Source organism: Somniosus microcephalus, chromosome 21 (assembly GCF_052327205.1).
Source record: "Somniosus microcephalus isolate GS21.2 chromosome 21, FLI_Smic_1.0, whole genome shotgun sequence".
Lineage (NCBI taxonomy): Eukaryota > Metazoa > Chordata > Chondrichthyes > Squaliformes > Somniosidae > Somniosus > Somniosus microcephalus.
In genome coordinates, this window is record NC_141007.1 from 51,393,208 (window position 1) to 51,411,227 (window position 18,020).

Genomic DNA, 18,020 nt, shown 5'->3' on the forward strand with positions numbered 1-18,020 from the left:
GTCAAACCAGGCCGCAGCCTGGGCTCGGATTTGGGGCAGGCAGTTTGTCATTAGACAACGAAGCCAGTGGGTCAATTGGGCTTGGTTCAGTAATGTCCGCGCTGGCATTCCCGGGCATGCGCTCCGGTAGACTGGCCACAGCCTGTCTGCGAACGCCTGTGGGGACTCCCCTGGGAGCTGTACCGTTTTTCCACCCGGGCGAACGGACTACCGTCATTGAGTCCCATGGCCTCCAATATCTTATTCCTCAAATCCTCATAATCCTTCTGCCCCTTTTTACATTCATCAGACAGGGTCTGGAGGAGATTACTCCCCAGAGAAAACAGCAGCATCTTAGCTTGCTCTGCGTCATCGCAGTCATTGACGCACGCTGCCTGTTCTATCTCCCTGAAGTGCAGAGAGGGGTCTCCCTTTTCGGTGAGCTTGGGGATGTGGCTAACCATGGCCCTGAGCTGTTGGGTGCCATGCAGCACCACAAACTGATTTTGGATGGCCCCTGGGTCCTCGTCATCAACGGCCGGGCCGTACCTCCGTTGTCGGAGGGGGTACACCGGTCCTGGTCCCAGCCTATCTAGCGGGGCCTGCTGTGTTTCCCCTACCACTTCATCCTCCACCCCCCCTTGCTGCCAGACCTCCTGAAAACTCAGAGCTATGGGTGGCGGCCGTGGGACCTCTGATTCCCTAGCCAACTTTGTCCTGGGTGCTGCCTGTGGGATGATTTGGTTTGGGTTGCCGGTAAAGTCCGACTGGCCCACCTTCGGGTTGATGAGGCATATCATCCCCTTCGCCCTCGACAAGGCCATGCCCAAGCTTTCTATCTCCTCCCTACAGGGCCCGTGATTTGCCTCCTCGAACCCCCGGTCGCAGGCTAGCTTATATGCTGCCTTTACCTCCCTTACTTTCTCCTCCTGCTCTTTTAATTTTTGGGTAAGGTCGCAAATTGTGTCCTGCAGCCTTACCTCGCTGCCCCTCGCCTCTCTAACCTGGTATTCTAAGTGCTCCATCTTGCACCTAGCGCTGGCTTTACTGTCAGCGGTCTGGTACTCCAGGTGCTCTACCCTTGCCTGATGTTCCCGTTGCACCTCGACGGCCCGGGCCTCCAGACATTACTTTTGCCTGGTGTTCCTTGGCTGTCTGCGCTGTTTCTTGGCTTAAAGCCTGAAGCGCCACTAGCACCTTCTCTTCCGCTGCAACCTTATCCTACATTTCTAGGGCCAATTTCTTGAGCTTGGCAGCCTGTGCTGCTACAACCCTGTCCAGCACTAGGACCTGTTTCTTATAGCACATTAACCAGACTGCCTTTTCAATTGCCCTCTTATGCTGTTTACTCGCCGTCCACTGGGTGGCAGTGTCTATGGGACGCTCGGCCTTTAACATAGCGCCCACCCATTTCTTGGCGATATTAACCTTTCTACACACATAAGTGGACAACCTCTCTTCCATTGCGGTTTCTCCCTCCGCACCACTGTCTGTTATATCGCATACTGTCGCCGATGTCCTTGCCACGGTCGCCATTTCTGTTCTATCTGACTCTGCTGTACTGGTTGCCCCTCTTGTGCTGCCCCACTCCTCTGTACTCTTTGCCCTGCTGTACTTGATCTACTCTTCTGCCCTGCTAGTTACCCCTCTGCTGTACTAGTTGCTCTGCTAGTTACCCCTCTGCTGTACTAGTTGCTCTGCTAGTTATCCCTCTGCTGTACTAGTTGCTCTGCTAGTTACTCCTCTGCTGTACTCTGCCGTACTAGTTGCTCTGCTAGTTACCCCTCTGCTGTACTCTGCCATACTAGTTGCTCTGCTAGTTACTCCTCTGTACTCTGCTGTACTAGTTGCCCTGTTCCTCTGCCTTGCTAGTTACCCCTCTGTATTACTTACTCTACTGCCCTGCTAGTTACCCCTCTGTACTCTGCTGTACTAATTGCTCTGCTGGTTACCCCTCTGTACTCTGCTGTGCTAGTTGCCCCGCTCCTCTGAACTCTTTGCCCTGCTGTACTACTTGCTCTACTCTTCTGCCCTGCTAGTTACCCCTCTGTACTCTGTTGTACTAGTTGCTCTGCTAATTACCCCAATGTACTCTGCTGTGCTAGTTGCCCCTGCTCCTCTGCTGCGTTGTGCTCCCCCACTCCCCTCCGCTCCGCTGACTTTCTCGGTCTCTCCCGGCCGGATCCTTTCACACTCCAGGAAGGGAGCGCAAAACCGAATGTTTTAAGTGTTGAAAAACATTAGCGCCTACCGTTAATTTTTTCAACTTTTAAAAGTTAACGCCTCAAACGGGGCTATAATGAATTTCTCCCCCTAGTTCTTTCCCACAAGATGGAAGGAAAAACCAACATGCAAGTCACTTTAGGCCATTTTGCACAACTTCCAGTGGCCAGAGCTAGATTGGTGACATTAAACTGAAATCTTGATGGGAAAACAAATTCAATTTATTATGCAACGTATATTCATTGTTTTCAATTAAAGGGCTGAATAGCAGTCAACTCAGTTCTCAGGATTAACAAGTGCCAATTTTGACGGGAACCGGAAATTGGTTCAAGTATCCATCTGCAAATCTGAGTACAGGTTCTGACAAAAACAGTTTCTAAATGCAACAAGTAACCTGCTAATGAGAATAAGAACATAAGAAGTAGGAGCAGGAGTAGGCCATTTGGCCCCTCGAGCATGCTCCACCATTCAATAAGATCATGACTGATCTTCTACCTCAACTCCACCTTCTCGCACTATCCCCATAACCCTTGGTTCCCTGAATATTCAAAAATCTATCGATCTCTGTCATGAATATACTCAACGACTGAGCCTCCACAGTCCTCCGGGGTAGAGAATTCCACAGATTCACCACCCTCCGAGTGAAGAAATTTCTCCTCAACTCAGTCCTAAATGACCACCCCCTTATTCTGAGACTGTGACCCCTGGTTCTAGATTGCTGTTATTGATCGAGAATATTGTTCAACACTAGGGTGTTGCCATTAAGTGGCTCCTATATAAATAAAACCTACATCTGCATAAAACATCTGTTATTGTTAGTTCTATCGTTACTTCATGGCTCTGTTTATACAGGTTTCTCCGTGCCAAATACTATTCACTCGCCAGGAAGGTGAGCAAGTAACCTACAGCCAGTCCTGTGTAAACACTGCTCTAGGGTGGCCATTTTGACATAAAATTTCCAATCTTTTATTAGATTTTTGTTCTTTTCCTTTATACGTCACTTTCCATTATATAACAGACTGGTATAGTTAAGCCTTTGAATACTGCAGTCGAATTCTAACCAAGATTAGGTTAATCTTCTTTCTAAAAAATACTGTTACTTGAATTGCATCTACTTATGTCTGTGATTCTTTTTCATTTTCAGTGATCTAAAATCGATGCTGTCGGTCAGAGAGATACATGCGAATCTTCAAAGATGAAAAGCTAATCAGAACTCAGCAGAATAATTTGCATTCGATTTGCAAGACGTAAAGGTGATTCAAATCTGAATAACCAAGCTGCTCAGTGTTATGTCTGACATTGGTGATAGGTACTCGATTGCCTTGGCCTGAGCACATGGAGTTTGATAGTGCTGTTATCGTTGTATTGTGTCTGACATTGGATATAGGTATTCGATTGCTTTTGCCTGGGAGAGTGTGTTTGGATCAGCCATTAAAAGCAACATGAACTGAGCTCTGCATACGGCCTCTGGATTATCTTTGCAAACGCAACACTCAGATCGGTGACTAAACAGACAACTTTGCACAGAGTTGTCTTGAATAAAGTCTGTTGAAAACTATTGGGAAAAAGAAATGAAAGTCATGGGGATAAACTGGTAATTGGTGGAAACAAGTTCTGGAGGCCTTTTAACAAAAGTGATGTTATGTCTGCTCCTCACTTTCCCAGCTCAGATATTGTTTTTTTTCTGTTGGCATGAGCAACCTATCAAATGTCACTATGACCTTTCAATTAATTTCAGACTGCTGCTAGAGTCCACTATAAAGTGATGATTTGCACGAGTGAGTATTTCGATTTCCCTTTGGTTGAATTATCACTCCTTGGAGCAATGGCAATATTGCTGATGGGAAGAAAAAAAATCAAAACCTACAGAGCGAACGGAATAATGGAGTGTCTGGAGGAACATAGACCTTCAGATGAGTGCCTATTATGTGAGTTCATGAACAAAGATATTCTGATTACTGCACAATAATGATTTAGTCAACTGCTTATAATTCAGATTTTTTTTGCACTAACATTTTTTGAATTATCCAGCAACTCCAATCAAGCAATTTGAATAAAACAGCAACTCAGAATTTTTTTAATTGTAAATTCAAATTAAGTGATTTCAAATTCTCAACAACTTGCATTCATATAGGAACATAAGAACAGTAGGCTCCCTGAGCCTGTTCCGCCATTCAATGAGAGCATGAATCTGTGACCTAACTCCATATACCCGCCTTTGTCCCATATCCCTTAATACTTTTGGTTAACAAAAATCTATCAATCTCAGATATAAAATTAACAATTGATCTAGCATCAATTGTCGTTTGCGGAAGAGAGTTCCAAACTTCTACCACCCTTTGCGTGTAAAAGTGTTTCCTAATTGCACTCCTGAAAGGCCAGGCTTTTTTAATTTGTTTATGGGATGTGGGCGTCGCTGGCAAGGCCAGCATTTATTGCCCATCCCTAATTGCCCTTGAGAAGATGATGGTGAGCCGCCTTCTTGAACCGCTGCAGGCCGTGTGGTGAAGGTACTTCCACAGCGCTGTTAGGTAGGGAGTCCCAGGATTTTGACCCAGCGACGATGAAGGATCGGCGATATACTTCTAAGTCAGGATGGTGTGTGACTTGGAGGGGAACTTGGAGGTGGTGGTGTTCCCATGTGCCTGCTGCCCTTGCCCTTCTAGGTGGAAGAGGTCACGGGTTTGGGAGGTGCTGCCGAAGATGCCTTGGCGAGTTGCTGCAGTGCATCTTGTAGATGGTGCACATTGCTGCCACAATACGTCAGTGGTGGAGGGAGCGGATGTTTAAGGTGGTGGATGGGGTGCCAATCAAGCAGGCTGCTTTGTCCTGGATGGTGTCGAGCTTCTTGAGTGTTGTTGGAACTGCACTCCTCCAGGCAAGTGGAGAGTATTTCATAACACTCCTAACTCTTAGGCTATGTCCCCATGTTCCATACTCCCCAACCAGCAGAAATAGTTTTGCCTGATGAAAGGAGCTGGAACCCCTACCCCTGCCCCACTGAAAATATATTGGGGTGGGGGAGAACATAGCAATTGCTAGATGAAAAAAGACCAAGGTTTATCCAGTTTGCCTTCTACCATCCTGGTAATCGCATGATATAACGATAATGGAGTTGTTGACTAATCAAAGCACACAGGAACAAGATCGGCAAGAGTTCAGTGAAATAACTGAAAAATGTTGTGAATTATTTTTGTTCAGTATGTTATTTTTTCTCCAGTTGACATTTGTGAACACATTTGCAAACAGAAGGGCAGTTGCTTCAGGCTTTACATGCCCAGGATGTTTCGGACAGCAATTTGAGCACCCCATTGGAAGTAAGTTTAAGGCTTCCTCCTCCCTGTTGCCACTTTATGGGGCTGGTTGCTGTTCATTTGAAACTTGAAGCTTTCCTGTTCATTATGACAACCAACTCTAGAAGCAGCCAATAACCTGCCCCCATTTAAAACTAGGAGATAAATCCTCTGATTTTTGTACCACTCTGTGTGATTCTGCACGAGTTTTTCATGATTGGCTGTTAACTGGGCCTTAACAAGTAAAATGGTTTTTGTTCATTTCTGTACGCCCATTTTTATTGTACTCTCAGTACAAGCAATCCTGAGAGTCGGACTGAACAGACAGATTAGAAAACGTGCATAAAAACTAGGAGGGACAAGCAGCAACAGAATAAAGAATAGTGTAGAAAGAGCAGGAATTAGATGGAGGAAAAAAACAAAGCCAACTAGCATGGTGCTCTCTCTGCTTTATACTCTCAGGGCCACTCTCGCCGCTTTAAACTCTCAGGTTTGCTATCCCCGCTTTATACTCCTTAACATGTGGCAAAACGTGCCAAAGGCGCTTCACAAAAGCGTTAATTTGACACCGAGCCACAGGAGATATCAGGACAGGTTTAAGGAGTGTCTTGAAGGGAGAAAGAGAGGTGGAGAGGTTTAGGGAGGGAATTCCAGAGCTTAGGGCCTAGGCAGCTGAAAGCACGGACGCCAATGGTGGAAAGATTATAATCGGGGACGTACAGGATCAGCAGACTTTAACTCATTTTGTTCGAATGTACCCACCTGATTTATAGCTACTGTAGAATAGTGATGAATATTGCTTAATGTGGTTATAAAAGAGCTATTGAGCTGTGGGTGTAGAATACAGTAAATAACTATTACACTACTCAACATAACACAACCTAGAACATGCATCTTTTTATATCTTCCTTACTAATAAAGATGCCACATGTACCGCCCTCCATATAACTGGTCCCTCACTTTAACACACTTGCTTATGACTTCCAGAGAACCTCTCCCTTTTTCAACTGAGTCATGGAAGACTGAACAGCAAGGAAAATGTGAAGTAGGTCAATGGAGGCAACAATGTTGTGGTGCTTGGAGGACCAGAGGAACAAGAGTTAAAGAGGGTGGTGGTGAGGGATTTTGTCTTTGAGGGCAAAGTAGAGTTTGGAGGTCTCCAGGGAGATGTAGATGGTGAGGGAAATGGAGGAATGCCTGAAAATTACCTCTCTTACTTCTTCCTCCCTTTCTCTTCTCTTCACACCTCTCAGGCTTTCTCTCCTGTCTCATCCCCTACCTGGATGAGACAGCATTGCATTGACTTTCTGGCTTTGACTGAAAATTGGATCGAGGTGGCGACTGAAGCTGCCTTATGTGATTATACTTTCTACCACCTGCCCTGCCCAAACCGCCAAGATGGCGGTGTGGCCCTTATCACAGAATCACACCTTGGTCTCTTCCCCCTACTCACCTGGTATCTTCGAGCACCTCATCTTGTTTCTCACCTCTGTCTCTCCTTTAAAATCCTCATTGTCTACCAGAGATATCCTCCTACCTTTCGTTCAACAACGGACTTGAATTTATATAGCTATTTTAATGTAGTAAAATGTCCAAAGGCGTTTCACCTGAGCGTAATCAGGCAACAATTGACACCAAGCCAAAGGAGTCATTAGGATAGGTGACCAAAAGCTTGATCAAAGAGGTAAGTTTTAAAGAGCATCTTAAAGTAGGAAAGGTAAAAAGGTAGAGAGGTTTAGGGAGGAAATTCCAGAGCTTAGGGCCGAGATGGGTGAAGGCATGGCCACTAATGGTGAGGTGAAGGAAGTGAGGGATGTACAAGAGGCCAGAGTTGGAGGAATGCAAAAATCCCGAAGGGTTGTAGGGCTGAGGAGGTTACAGAGCTAGGAAGGGGCGAGGCCATGGAGCAATTTGAATATGAGGATGAGAATTTTAAAATTGAGCCGTTGGTGGACCAGGAGCGATAGGGCCGGTGAATGGAGTTCAGGCAGAAGATCAGCCAGGATCTCATTGAATGGCAGAGCAGGCTCGAAGGGCCGAATCCTGCTCCTATTTCTTATGTTCTTATGAGCCAACGTAGGTCAGCAAGCACAGGGATGAAAGGTGAACGGGACTTGACACGAGTTAGAATTCGGGCAACAGAGTTTTGGATGAGCTCAAGTTTATGGAGGGTGGAGGATGTGCGGCCAGCCGGGAGAGTGTTGGAATAATCAAGTCTGGAGATAACAAAAGCATGGATTAGAGTTTCAGCAACAAGTGGGCTGCGGCAGGGGCGGAGACAGGTGACATTACAGCGGTGGCAGTAGGCGGTCTGCGCGATGGCTATGGGGGTCAGAAGCTCATCTCAGGGTCAAATAGGATGCCAAGGTTTCGAACGGTCTGGTTTAGCCTGAGACAGTGGCCAGGAAGGGGGATAGAATCGGTGGCTAGGGAACAGAGTCTGTGAGCTCTGTCCTAAGTGGAATGAAATTTGTTTGTCTGCAAAGTTGCCTTTTTCTTTTAGCCCTTTTTAGGCTGTTACATTTAGTAGACCATTTAGGACATGGAGTGGCATCAATGTCACCTAATGATAGGAGCGAATACTTCCTTTCTAAAGGTGAAGCATCCTGCTGAGAAATGATGCAACTTGCTCAGCATGCCTGCATGATGGGCAGCCCTGGGACTTAAAATGGTGACCATCTGCTTTGGAGGCTGCAACTGGAACCTCCAACTATTTAGTTCACTGAATTAGACAGTTAGTCCCACAATACTGTTAGCTCTAGTTGTAAAGTTGACCAGGTTAAAGACTTCATGGAAATTCAAGAACATTATGACTTCCATCAACTGCCAGCCTTGCTTAAATGTGGCCTTGAAAAGCTGTTCTCTCAGCTGAGGTTCATAGTCTGGAGCAGCTGTCCCCAGATTGACAGTGAGCGGTTCCTCTGGGAGGAAAAAGCTGAGAAAAAAATAGAATTAGTAGTAGTTTCTCTTGCCTTGACAGACAGTTTCTTCAACACAGGGGAGCTGGTTTTTGCAACAAATTTGACATTGTAAAAGATTTGTAGAAAAGCAGCAATGTGATATATATAGATGAAAGCCACTACAAACACAATCTAGAACTTTTATTTAAAAATTCAAAGAAAACCATGTTTTGAATAAATTCAGTGTAATATGAAAATAGGTGCACTTAATGTCCAGCTGGCAATACCCAGTTTCAAGATATTGATCTTCCAGATGCTGGTTGTTCGATTAATAATGAAGAAAATTGAATTAATTTACTCAGTTGGCACTGCAGGCTAAAGTTGCATTTTCAGATTAAAAGTCGTCACTCTAAAAAATAACAATGATTTTTGTCAGAAATGTACAGTAATCAGAACAAAATCTACAGTAGCATCTCTAGACTGAAATAAAATATTTGGGAATACTGACTGAAGAAGTGATTTATAAATCCGCCCATTTTTGAAATTAATTTTTTATATTCAGCATGAGTCACTTCTAAACAGTTGTTCTTCTAATAGGTAGAAAACAAAGAATGACTATTGGGAATACAGCCAGAGGTGTGGGAGGAGTTGAGAATTTGGCTTTGGCCTCACAACTGGTCTGAAACTGAATCTAAACTCTGAGCTTCACGATTGGATTCTAACTATGCTAGCAGAATTTCAGCCTTAGGATACTCGTCAAATGCAAGAAGCTATTCTCACCTCGTCTTCGTCCTCCGACTGTGTCCTATCCTAAAAAAGAAAACACAATTTTATAAACAATTTGATTTAAAAACAAATATACTTTGCAGCTTTTCCTGTGCACCATCAGTCTAATCTAATTCTAAGGCTTCTGCAACAAGTATATTTAAAATACTAATTATTTGGTGCGGAAGTATAAAGAACATAAGAACATAAGAAATAGGAGCAGGAGTAGGCCAATCGGCCCCTCGAGCCTGCTCCGCCATTCAATAAGATCATGGCTGATCTGATCCTAACCGCCAATCTACTATCACAGAACCATCTCCTGAATCTAACAGAATTAGACACACGAAATAGGAGCAGGATCAGGCTACACGGCCCCTGGGCCCGCTCCGCTACCCACAGGGCCATGTCCGATCCAAACCTAGACTCATGTCCAAATTCCTGCCCGCTCCCCGTAACCCTTAATTCCCTTTACTTCTAGGAAACTGTCTATTTCTGTTTTAAATTTATGTAATGATGTAGCTTCTACAGCTTTTTGGGGCAGCATATTCCATGGACCTACCACCCTCTGAGTGAAGTAGTTTCTCCTCATCTCAGTTTTGAAAGAGCAGCCCCTTATTCTAAGACTATGCCCCCTAGTTCTAGTTTCACCCATCATCGGGAACATCCTCCCTGCATCCACCCGATCCAACCCCTTCACAATCTTATATGTTTCAATAAGATCGCCTCTCATTCTTCTGAACTCCAATGAGTAGAGTCCCAATCTACTCAACCTCTCCTCATATGTCCATCCCCTCATCCCCAGGATTAACCGAGTGAACCTTCTTTGTACTGACTCGAGAGCAAGTATGTCTTTTCTTAAGTATGGACACCAAAACTGTATGCAGTATTCCAGGTGCGGTCTCACCAATACCTTGTATAACTGAAGCAATACCTCCCTATTTTTATATTCTATCCCCCTAGCAATGAAAGCCAACATTCCATTGGCCTTCTTAATGTGCACCAGGACCCCCAGATCCCTTTGTACTTCAGTACTTTCCAGTTTCTTGCCATTAAGATAATAACTTGCTCTACGATTTTTCCTGCCAAAGTGCATAACCTCACACTTTCCAGTATTGTATTCCATCTGCCAAATCTCTGCCCACTTACTTAGCCTGTCTATGTCCCCTTGCAGGTTTTTTATGTCCTCCTCACTCACTACTTTCCCTCCCATCTTAGTATCATCTGCAAACTTTGATATGTTACACTCGGTCCCCTCCTCCAAATCGTTAATATAGATTGTAAAGAGTTGGGGACCCAGCACTGACCCCTGCGGAACACCACTAGTTACTGATTGCTAGTCTGAGAATGAACCATTTATCCCAACTCTCTGCCTTCTGTTAGATAGCCAATCCTCTATCCATGCCAGAATATTACCCCCAATCCCGTGATTTTTTATCTTAAGCAATAATCTTTTGTGTGGCACCTTGTCAAATGCCTTTTGGAAGTCTAAATACACTACGTCCACTGGTTCCCCTTTATCCACCCTATATGTTACTTCCTCAAAGAACTCCAGCAAATTTGTCAAACATGACTTCCCCTTCATAAAACCATGCTGACTTTGTCCTATTAAATTATGATTATCCAAATGTCCTGTTACTGTCTCCTTAATAATGGACTCCAAAATTTTACCTACCACAGATGTTAGGCTAACCGGTCTATAGTTTCCAGCCTTCTGTCTACTGCCCTTTTTAAATAAGGGTGTTACATTAGCAGTTTTCCAGTCTGCTGGGACCTTTGCTGAGTCCAGGGGGTTTTGAAAAATTATTACTAATGCATCCACAATCCCTACCGCCACTTCCCTCAAGACCCTAGGATGTAAGCCATCAGGTCCAGGTGATTTATCCGCCTTGAGTCCCATTATTTTACCGAGTACCACTTCCTTAGTGATTTTGATCGTGTTTAGCTCCTCCCCCCCTTTAGCCCCCTGTTTGTCCAGTGTTGGGATATTCTTAGTGTCCTCTACTGTAAAGACCGATACAAAATATTCATTCAGTGTTTTTGCCATCTCCATATTTCCCACCATTAATTTCCCGGTCTCATCCTCTAAGGGACCAACATTTACTTTAGCCACCCTTTTTCTTTTTATATAACTATAAAAACTCTTACTATCTGTTTTTATATTTTTTGCTAATTTACTTTCATAATCTATCTTCCCTTCCTTAATCAATCTTTTTGTTATTTTTTGCTGTCTTTTAAAGTTTTCCCAATCCTCTATCCTCCCACTAGATTTGGCTACCTTATATGCCCTTGTGTTTAGTCGAATACTATCCTTAATTTCTTTACTTAGCCACGGATGGCTGTCTTTTCTTTTACACCCTTTTCTTCTCAGTGGAATATATATTTTTTGGAAGTTGTAAAATAACTCCTTAAATGTACACCCTGATCATGTATCGTCTTACCCTTTAATCTATTTTCCCAATCCACTCTACTCAATTCCGCTCTCATACCTTCATAGTCTCCTTTATTCAAGCTTAGCACGCTTGTTTGAGATCCAACCTTCTCACCCTCTAATTGAATATGGAATTCAACCATGTTATGGTCACTCATTCCAAGGGGATCCTTTACTAGGACATTTTTAATTAATCCTGTCTCGTTACACAGGACCAGATCTAAGGTTGCTTGCCCCCTGGTCGGTTCAGTTACATACTGCTCAAGAAACCCATCCCTAATACACTCAATGAACTCATCCTCAAGGCAGCCCTGCCCAATTTGATTTGTCCAATTATGATAGTTAAAATCCCCCATAATTATAGATGTTCCCTTATTACAAGCCTCAACTATTTCCTGATTGATACTCCATCCAACAGAGTTGCAACTGTTCGGAGGCCTATAGACTATGCCCACTAGTGTTTTTTTCCCCTTATTATTCCTTATCTCCACCCAAACTGTTTCATTATCCTGATCTTTTGACCCAATATCATTTCTCTGTATTACAGTGATTCCTTCCTTTATTAACATAGCCACCCCACCTCCCCTTCCTTCCTGCCTGTCCTTCCTGATCGTTAAATAACCTGGTATGTTTAATTCCCAGGCATTGTCACCCTGCAGCCATGTTTCTGTAAAGAGATGGAGGGATTAATTTTTGCTTAGGCAGTTTCACTTCAGATGACTATTACCTGGCCTTGTCACAGTAAACAACTTTCAGACATGATCCCACACATGCAGGAATAGCTCACTGCTCCATTGGGCATTTTAAATAGATTAGACTGAAAAAGCCTGCCACCATTTTTGTGATCTGGAACAAGGAGCAGTATTAAGTTACAGATGTTTGCGGTTATAGATGTTTGCAAGACTGCTCCAGCATTCTTTTAAAAAAGCACCTATCTCCTTATCCCCTCACCCACCATAAATGGTTAATGATTATGCCCTGTTTGAATTATTTTGACCTCTCAAGTGCCTCTGTGCCACCAAACTGTTTGCCCAACATTAAATCCTGAATGATTGTATGTGTGTGGAATATCAGATGTTGGATTGTATTAATACCAGCTCACATCAGGAAGATCAAAGCCATCATATTTGGCCCCCAGTACAAACTTTGTTCCCTTGCCACAAACTCCATCCACCTTCCTGGCCATTCCCTTAGGCCAGATCAGACCATTATGCTGTCCTGTTTGATCCAGAATTAGGCTTTAAATCTCACATCCTCTCCATCACCTAGAACACTCACTTTCACCTCAGCAACAGTGCCCGTCTCTGCCCCTGCCTCAACTCCTCTGCCACTGATTCCTTTAACATACCTTTGTCACCTTCAGACTCGACTACTCTAATGGTCTCTTTGCTGATGTCTCGTCCTCCACAAATCCTAATTTATCCAAAACTCTGCCACACATATCCTGCCCAGCACCAAGCCCTGCTTGCCCCATATATCTTGCCCATCACCAAGTCCTGCTCGCCCATCAGTGTCGTTCTTATTAACCTATTTAGTTTTCTTTATTTCCCAGTGCAAGCAATTCAAAATGTTTGCCTTCATCTATAAATCCCTCTATGGCCTTGCCCATACTGTTTCTGCAATACCATACAATCCAATATCCTCTACCGTTCTTCATACTCCAGCCTCTGTGCATGCTCCTTTAACCTACCACTGGTACCAGCGCCTTCAATCCTACTCTTTAGACTTCCTTTTGTAAATCTCTCCAAATTTGAATCTCTGGAGGCGGGAAGGGAGCAGGGAGGGCTGTATTGTGGTTGGAAAACCCGAAAGAACAGGTTCCCTCAGACCCCGTCGAATTTAATGGCAGGGCTTGATTAACACTTTTTGTCTCCTTTGTTACCTCTAGACTTGACTATTCCAACGCACTCCTGGCTGGCCTCCCACGTTCTACCCTACGTAAACTTGAGGTCATCCAAAACTCAGCTGTCCGTGTCCTAACTCGCACCAAGTCCCGTTTACCCATCACCCCTGTACTTGCTGACCTCCATTGGCTCCCAGTTAAGCAACGCCTCGATTTCAAAATTCTCATCCTTGTTTTCAAATCCTTCCATGGCCTCGCCCCTCCCTATTTCTGTAATTTCCTCCAGTCCCATAACCCCCCTAGATATCTGCACTCCTCTAATTCTGCCCTCGAGCATCCCTGATTATAAATCGCTCAACCATTGGTGGCCGTGCCTTCAGCTGCCGAGGCCCTAAGCTCTGGAACTCCCTACCTAAACCTCTCTTTCCTCCTTAAAACCTACCCCGTTCTGCCCTAATTTCTTCTTATGTGGCTCGGTGTCAAATTTTTGTCTTATAACACTCCTGTGAAGGCGCCTTGTGATGTTTTACTATGTTAAAGGCGCTATATAAATACAAGAAGTTGTTGTTGTTTCCTGGCCACAGCCAGCCAGATTGAGAGGCGATAGCAAAATACTGCAGATGCTGGAAATCCGAAATAACAACAGAAAATGCTGGAAAAACTCAGCAGGTCAGGCAACATCCGTGGAGTTGACGTTTCGGGTCGAAACCCTTCTTCAAAACTGGAAAGAAAAGAAAATAGATCGAAGGCAAGACTGCGATCGAACAAAAGAAGTAAAAGAGACAATAAAAGGTATTCGAAGCCAGACGAGATGGTAATAGGCCCGTGGAGACAAAAGGCAGCTGAGATTAGGTGTGAAGTGTACTGGCAGGGTAAGAGACAGCTGCCAGGTGAGAGAGAGAAACAAAAGGAAAGGAGGGGGGTTGGGAAAAGGAGGACCCAAAACAAAGGGGTGGAAAAAATTATAAGTAAAAAAGTAATAGGGGCCGAGGTTATGATCTGAAATTGTTGAACTCGATATCGAGTCTGGAAGGCTGCAAAGTGCCTAATCGGAAGATGAGGTGCTGTTCCTCGAGTTTACGTTGAGCTTCCGTGGAACAATACAAGAGGCCAAGGACGGTGAGGTCTGAGTGGGAATGGAGCGGTGAATTAAAATGACAGGCGACTGGAAGCTCGGGGTCACCCTTACGGACGGAACGGAGGTGTTCCGCAAAGCGGTCACCCAATCTGCGTTTGGTCTCCCCAATGTAGAGGAGACCGCATCGTGAGCAGCGAATATAGTATACTAGATTGGCTGGCTGTCGGGTGTGAAGGTCTGCAGCACCAGGTTGCAGCCGGGGAGTGGAGAGAAGGGAGGGAGAGAGAGATCATGGGTTGGAGGCTGTGGATCAATGGGGGGGGGGGGGGGCGGAGACATTGAGGGGTAGTCGGAGACACATCGGCAGGGGAGGGAGGACAGAGGTGAGGCTGGAAGTGTCGGGGGGTGGGGGGAGATTGGAAGGGTTGGGTTGGTGGGAGATCGTGGTTCGGTGGGGGATGCAGGTAAACTGATCCAGCAGGTAAGTGGAAAGGTACTTGAAAGGCACTTAAATGCTGGATCCAATAGTCCTCGCCTCCCTTTAGCTGCTGGGTTTCCCCGAGGCCCGGGTGAAATTTAAAATGGAGATTAAATCTGAGGCATGCAGCTTCATTATAATATTTCAATGACCAAATCGCCTCCTGGGAGCGGGTTGATCACCCAGCCCCCCCTCCGTTAAAACTGGAAGTGGGCAGGTTGGGAATGGGTTTGAGAGTTTTAACATCCCACCTGACCCAAACGCACCCATTTTTGGGGGTTAAAATTCCCACCTCTGGGTCCATCTTTAAAAACCTCCTTAAAATTCATCTCCTCCATCTAGACTTCAGTCACTCCATCTAATTTCTTCCTTCCTGGCTCTCTGCCTATTTCATTACACCTATCTGCCTTGCGGCTTTTTTATATTAAGGGCACTATATAAATGCAAATTATTGCTGTGGTAGTCGAGTCTTGTCCTCAATGAACCAGCAATAATAACCAGCTGAATGATCCTCTTCCATATTTTGCCACGGGGCTAATAGTCCTCCATGAATATAATAACCATGGTATGTTGGACCGACAATTTATTAAAAGCATATTTATTTACATAGAATCATTGAAATTTACGGCACAGGAGGCCATTTGACCCATCGTGTCTGTGCCGGCCAAAAACCAGCTATCCAGCCTAATCCCACTTTCCAGCTCTTGGTCTACAGCCTTGTAGGTTACAGCACTTCAAGTGCATATCCAAGTACTTTTTAAATGTGATGAGCGTTTCTGCTTCTACCACCCTTTCAGGTAGTGAGTTCCAGACCCCCACCAATACTTCTCCTCAACTCCCCTCTAATCCTTCTACCAATTACTTTAAATCTATGCCCCCTGGTTATTGACCTCTCTGCTAAGGGAAATGGGTCCTTCCTATCCACTCTATCTAGGCCCCCCATAATTCTATACACCTTAATCAAGTCGCCCCTCAGCCTCCTCTGTTCCAAAGAAAACAACCCCAGCCTATCTAATCTTTTCTCATAGCCAAAATTCTCCAGTCCTGGCAACATCTGCGGAAATCCCCTCTGAACCCTCTCTCATGCAATCACATCTTTCCTGTAATGCGGTGACAAGAACTGTATGCAATACTCTAGCTGTGGCCTAACATCTTCAGAACGATAAATTAGGTAACTGGTAAATCATGTTGTCACCATGCAAACTGGTATGGCCACGGTACCAGTAATGAACATATTTAAAATTGCTGATATCATTGCAATACTATAAAATAACTAACACAATCATAGTATCATAAAGGACAGGGAGCAATACAGAGTAAAAATACTTAATTGGAGGAAGGCCAATTTCAGTGCGATGAGAACGGATCTGGTCTGGGTAAATTGGAATCAAAGATTGGCAGGCAAAACTGTAGTGGAACAATGGGCTGCCTTTAAAGAGAAAATAGTTCGGGTATAGTTGAGGTACATTCCCACTAGGGGGAAAGATAGGGCAACTAAAGTCAGAGCTCCCTGGATGATGAAAGAGATAGAGAGCAAGATGAAGCAGAAAAAGAGCACATATAACAGATGTCAGGTTGAGAATACTTCTGAGAATCAGGCTAAATATAGAATGTTCAGAGGCGAAGTGAAAAACAAAATAAAAGGGGCAAAAGAGAGGGCACGAGAATAGAATGGCAGCTAACATAAAAGGTAATCCAAAAGTCTTCTATAGGCATATAAATAGTAAACGGGTAGTAAGGAGGGGTGGGGCCGATTAGGGACCAAAAAGCAGACCTACGCATGGAGGCAGAGGATATGGCTGAGGTACTAAATGGTACTTTGCATCTGTCTTCACCAAGGGAGAAGATGTTGCCATAGTCATAGTAAAGGAGGTGGTAGATGAGATACTGGATGGGATAAGAATTAATAAAGACGAGGTACTAGAAAGGCTGGCTGTAGTTAAAGTAGATAAGTCACCAGGACCGGATGGGATGCATCCTCGGATGCTGAGGGAAGTGAAGGAAGAAATCGCAGAGGTACTGGCCATAATCTTCCAATCCTCCTTAGAAACGGGGGTGGTGCCAGAAGACTGGAGAAATGCAAGTGTTACACCCTTGTTCAAAAAAGGGTGTAAAGATAAACCCAGCAACTATAGGCCGATCAGTTTAACCTTGGTAGCGGGGAAAATTTTAGAAACAATAATCAGGGACAAAATTAACAGTCACTTGGACAAGTGTGGATTAATTAAGGAAAGCCAGCAAGGATTTGTTAAAGGCAAATCATGTTTAACTAGCTTGATCGAGTTTTTTGATGAGGTAACAGAGAGGGTTAATGAGGACAATGCAGTTGACGTGGTGTACATGGATTTCCAAAAGGCGTTCGACAAAGTGCCACATAATAGGCTTGCCAGCAAAGTTGAAGCCCATGTAATAAAAGGGACAGCGGCAGCATGGATACGAAATTGGCTAAGTGACAGGAGAGTAGTGGTGAACGGTTATTTTCAGACTGGAAGGGTCGGTACTAGGACCACTGCTTTTCTTGATATATATTAATGACTTGGATATGGGTGTACAGGGCACAATTTCAAAATTTGCAGATGACACAAAACTTTGAAGTATAGTGAACAGTGAGGAGGATAGTGATAGACATCAAGAGGACACAGACAGGCTGGTGGAATGGGCGGACATGTGGCAGATGAAATTCAACGCAGAAAAGTGTGAAGTGATATATTTTAGTAGGAAGAATGAGGAGAGGAAATATAAACTAAATGGTATAATCCTAAAGGGGGTGTATGAACAGAGAGACCTAGGGGCATATGTGCACAAATCGTTGAGGGTGGCAGGGCAGGTTGAGAAAGCAGTTAAAAAAGCTTACGGGATCCGGGACTTCATGATTAGAGGTATAGAGTACAAAAGCATGGAAATTATGATGAACCTGTATAAAACACTGGTTCAGCCTCAACTGGAGTACAGGAAACTTCGCGATATCCGGCACCGACGGGACCGAGCTGCTGCCGATCTATCAAAACTTCCGGATAGACCAGCGCTAATGTT

At 44.5% G+C, this 18,020-nt stretch overlaps 1 protein-coding gene across 2 annotated transcripts in view; it reads right to left on the bottom strand.

Annotated features, from left to right (window-relative positions):
• Positions 1-8,581: 8,581 nt before the first annotated feature.
• The window catches only part of dnai2b (dynein, axonemal, intermediate chain 2b), an 86,034-nt gene continuing 76,595 nt past the window's right edge, over positions 8,582-18,020 (bottom strand). For both annotated transcript variants that reach the window (XM_085963607.1, XM_085963606.1), the window contains exons 14-15: positions 9,176-9,205; positions 8,582-8,804 (exon numbers count right to left, since the gene is read on the bottom strand). In XM_085963607.1, the coding sequence (XP_085819733.1) occupies positions 8,790-8,804; positions 9,176-9,205 (45 nt within the window). In that variant the 3' untranslated portion in view covers positions 8,582-8,789. The remainder of the gene's footprint in view (positions 8,805-9,175; positions 9,206-18,020) is intronic.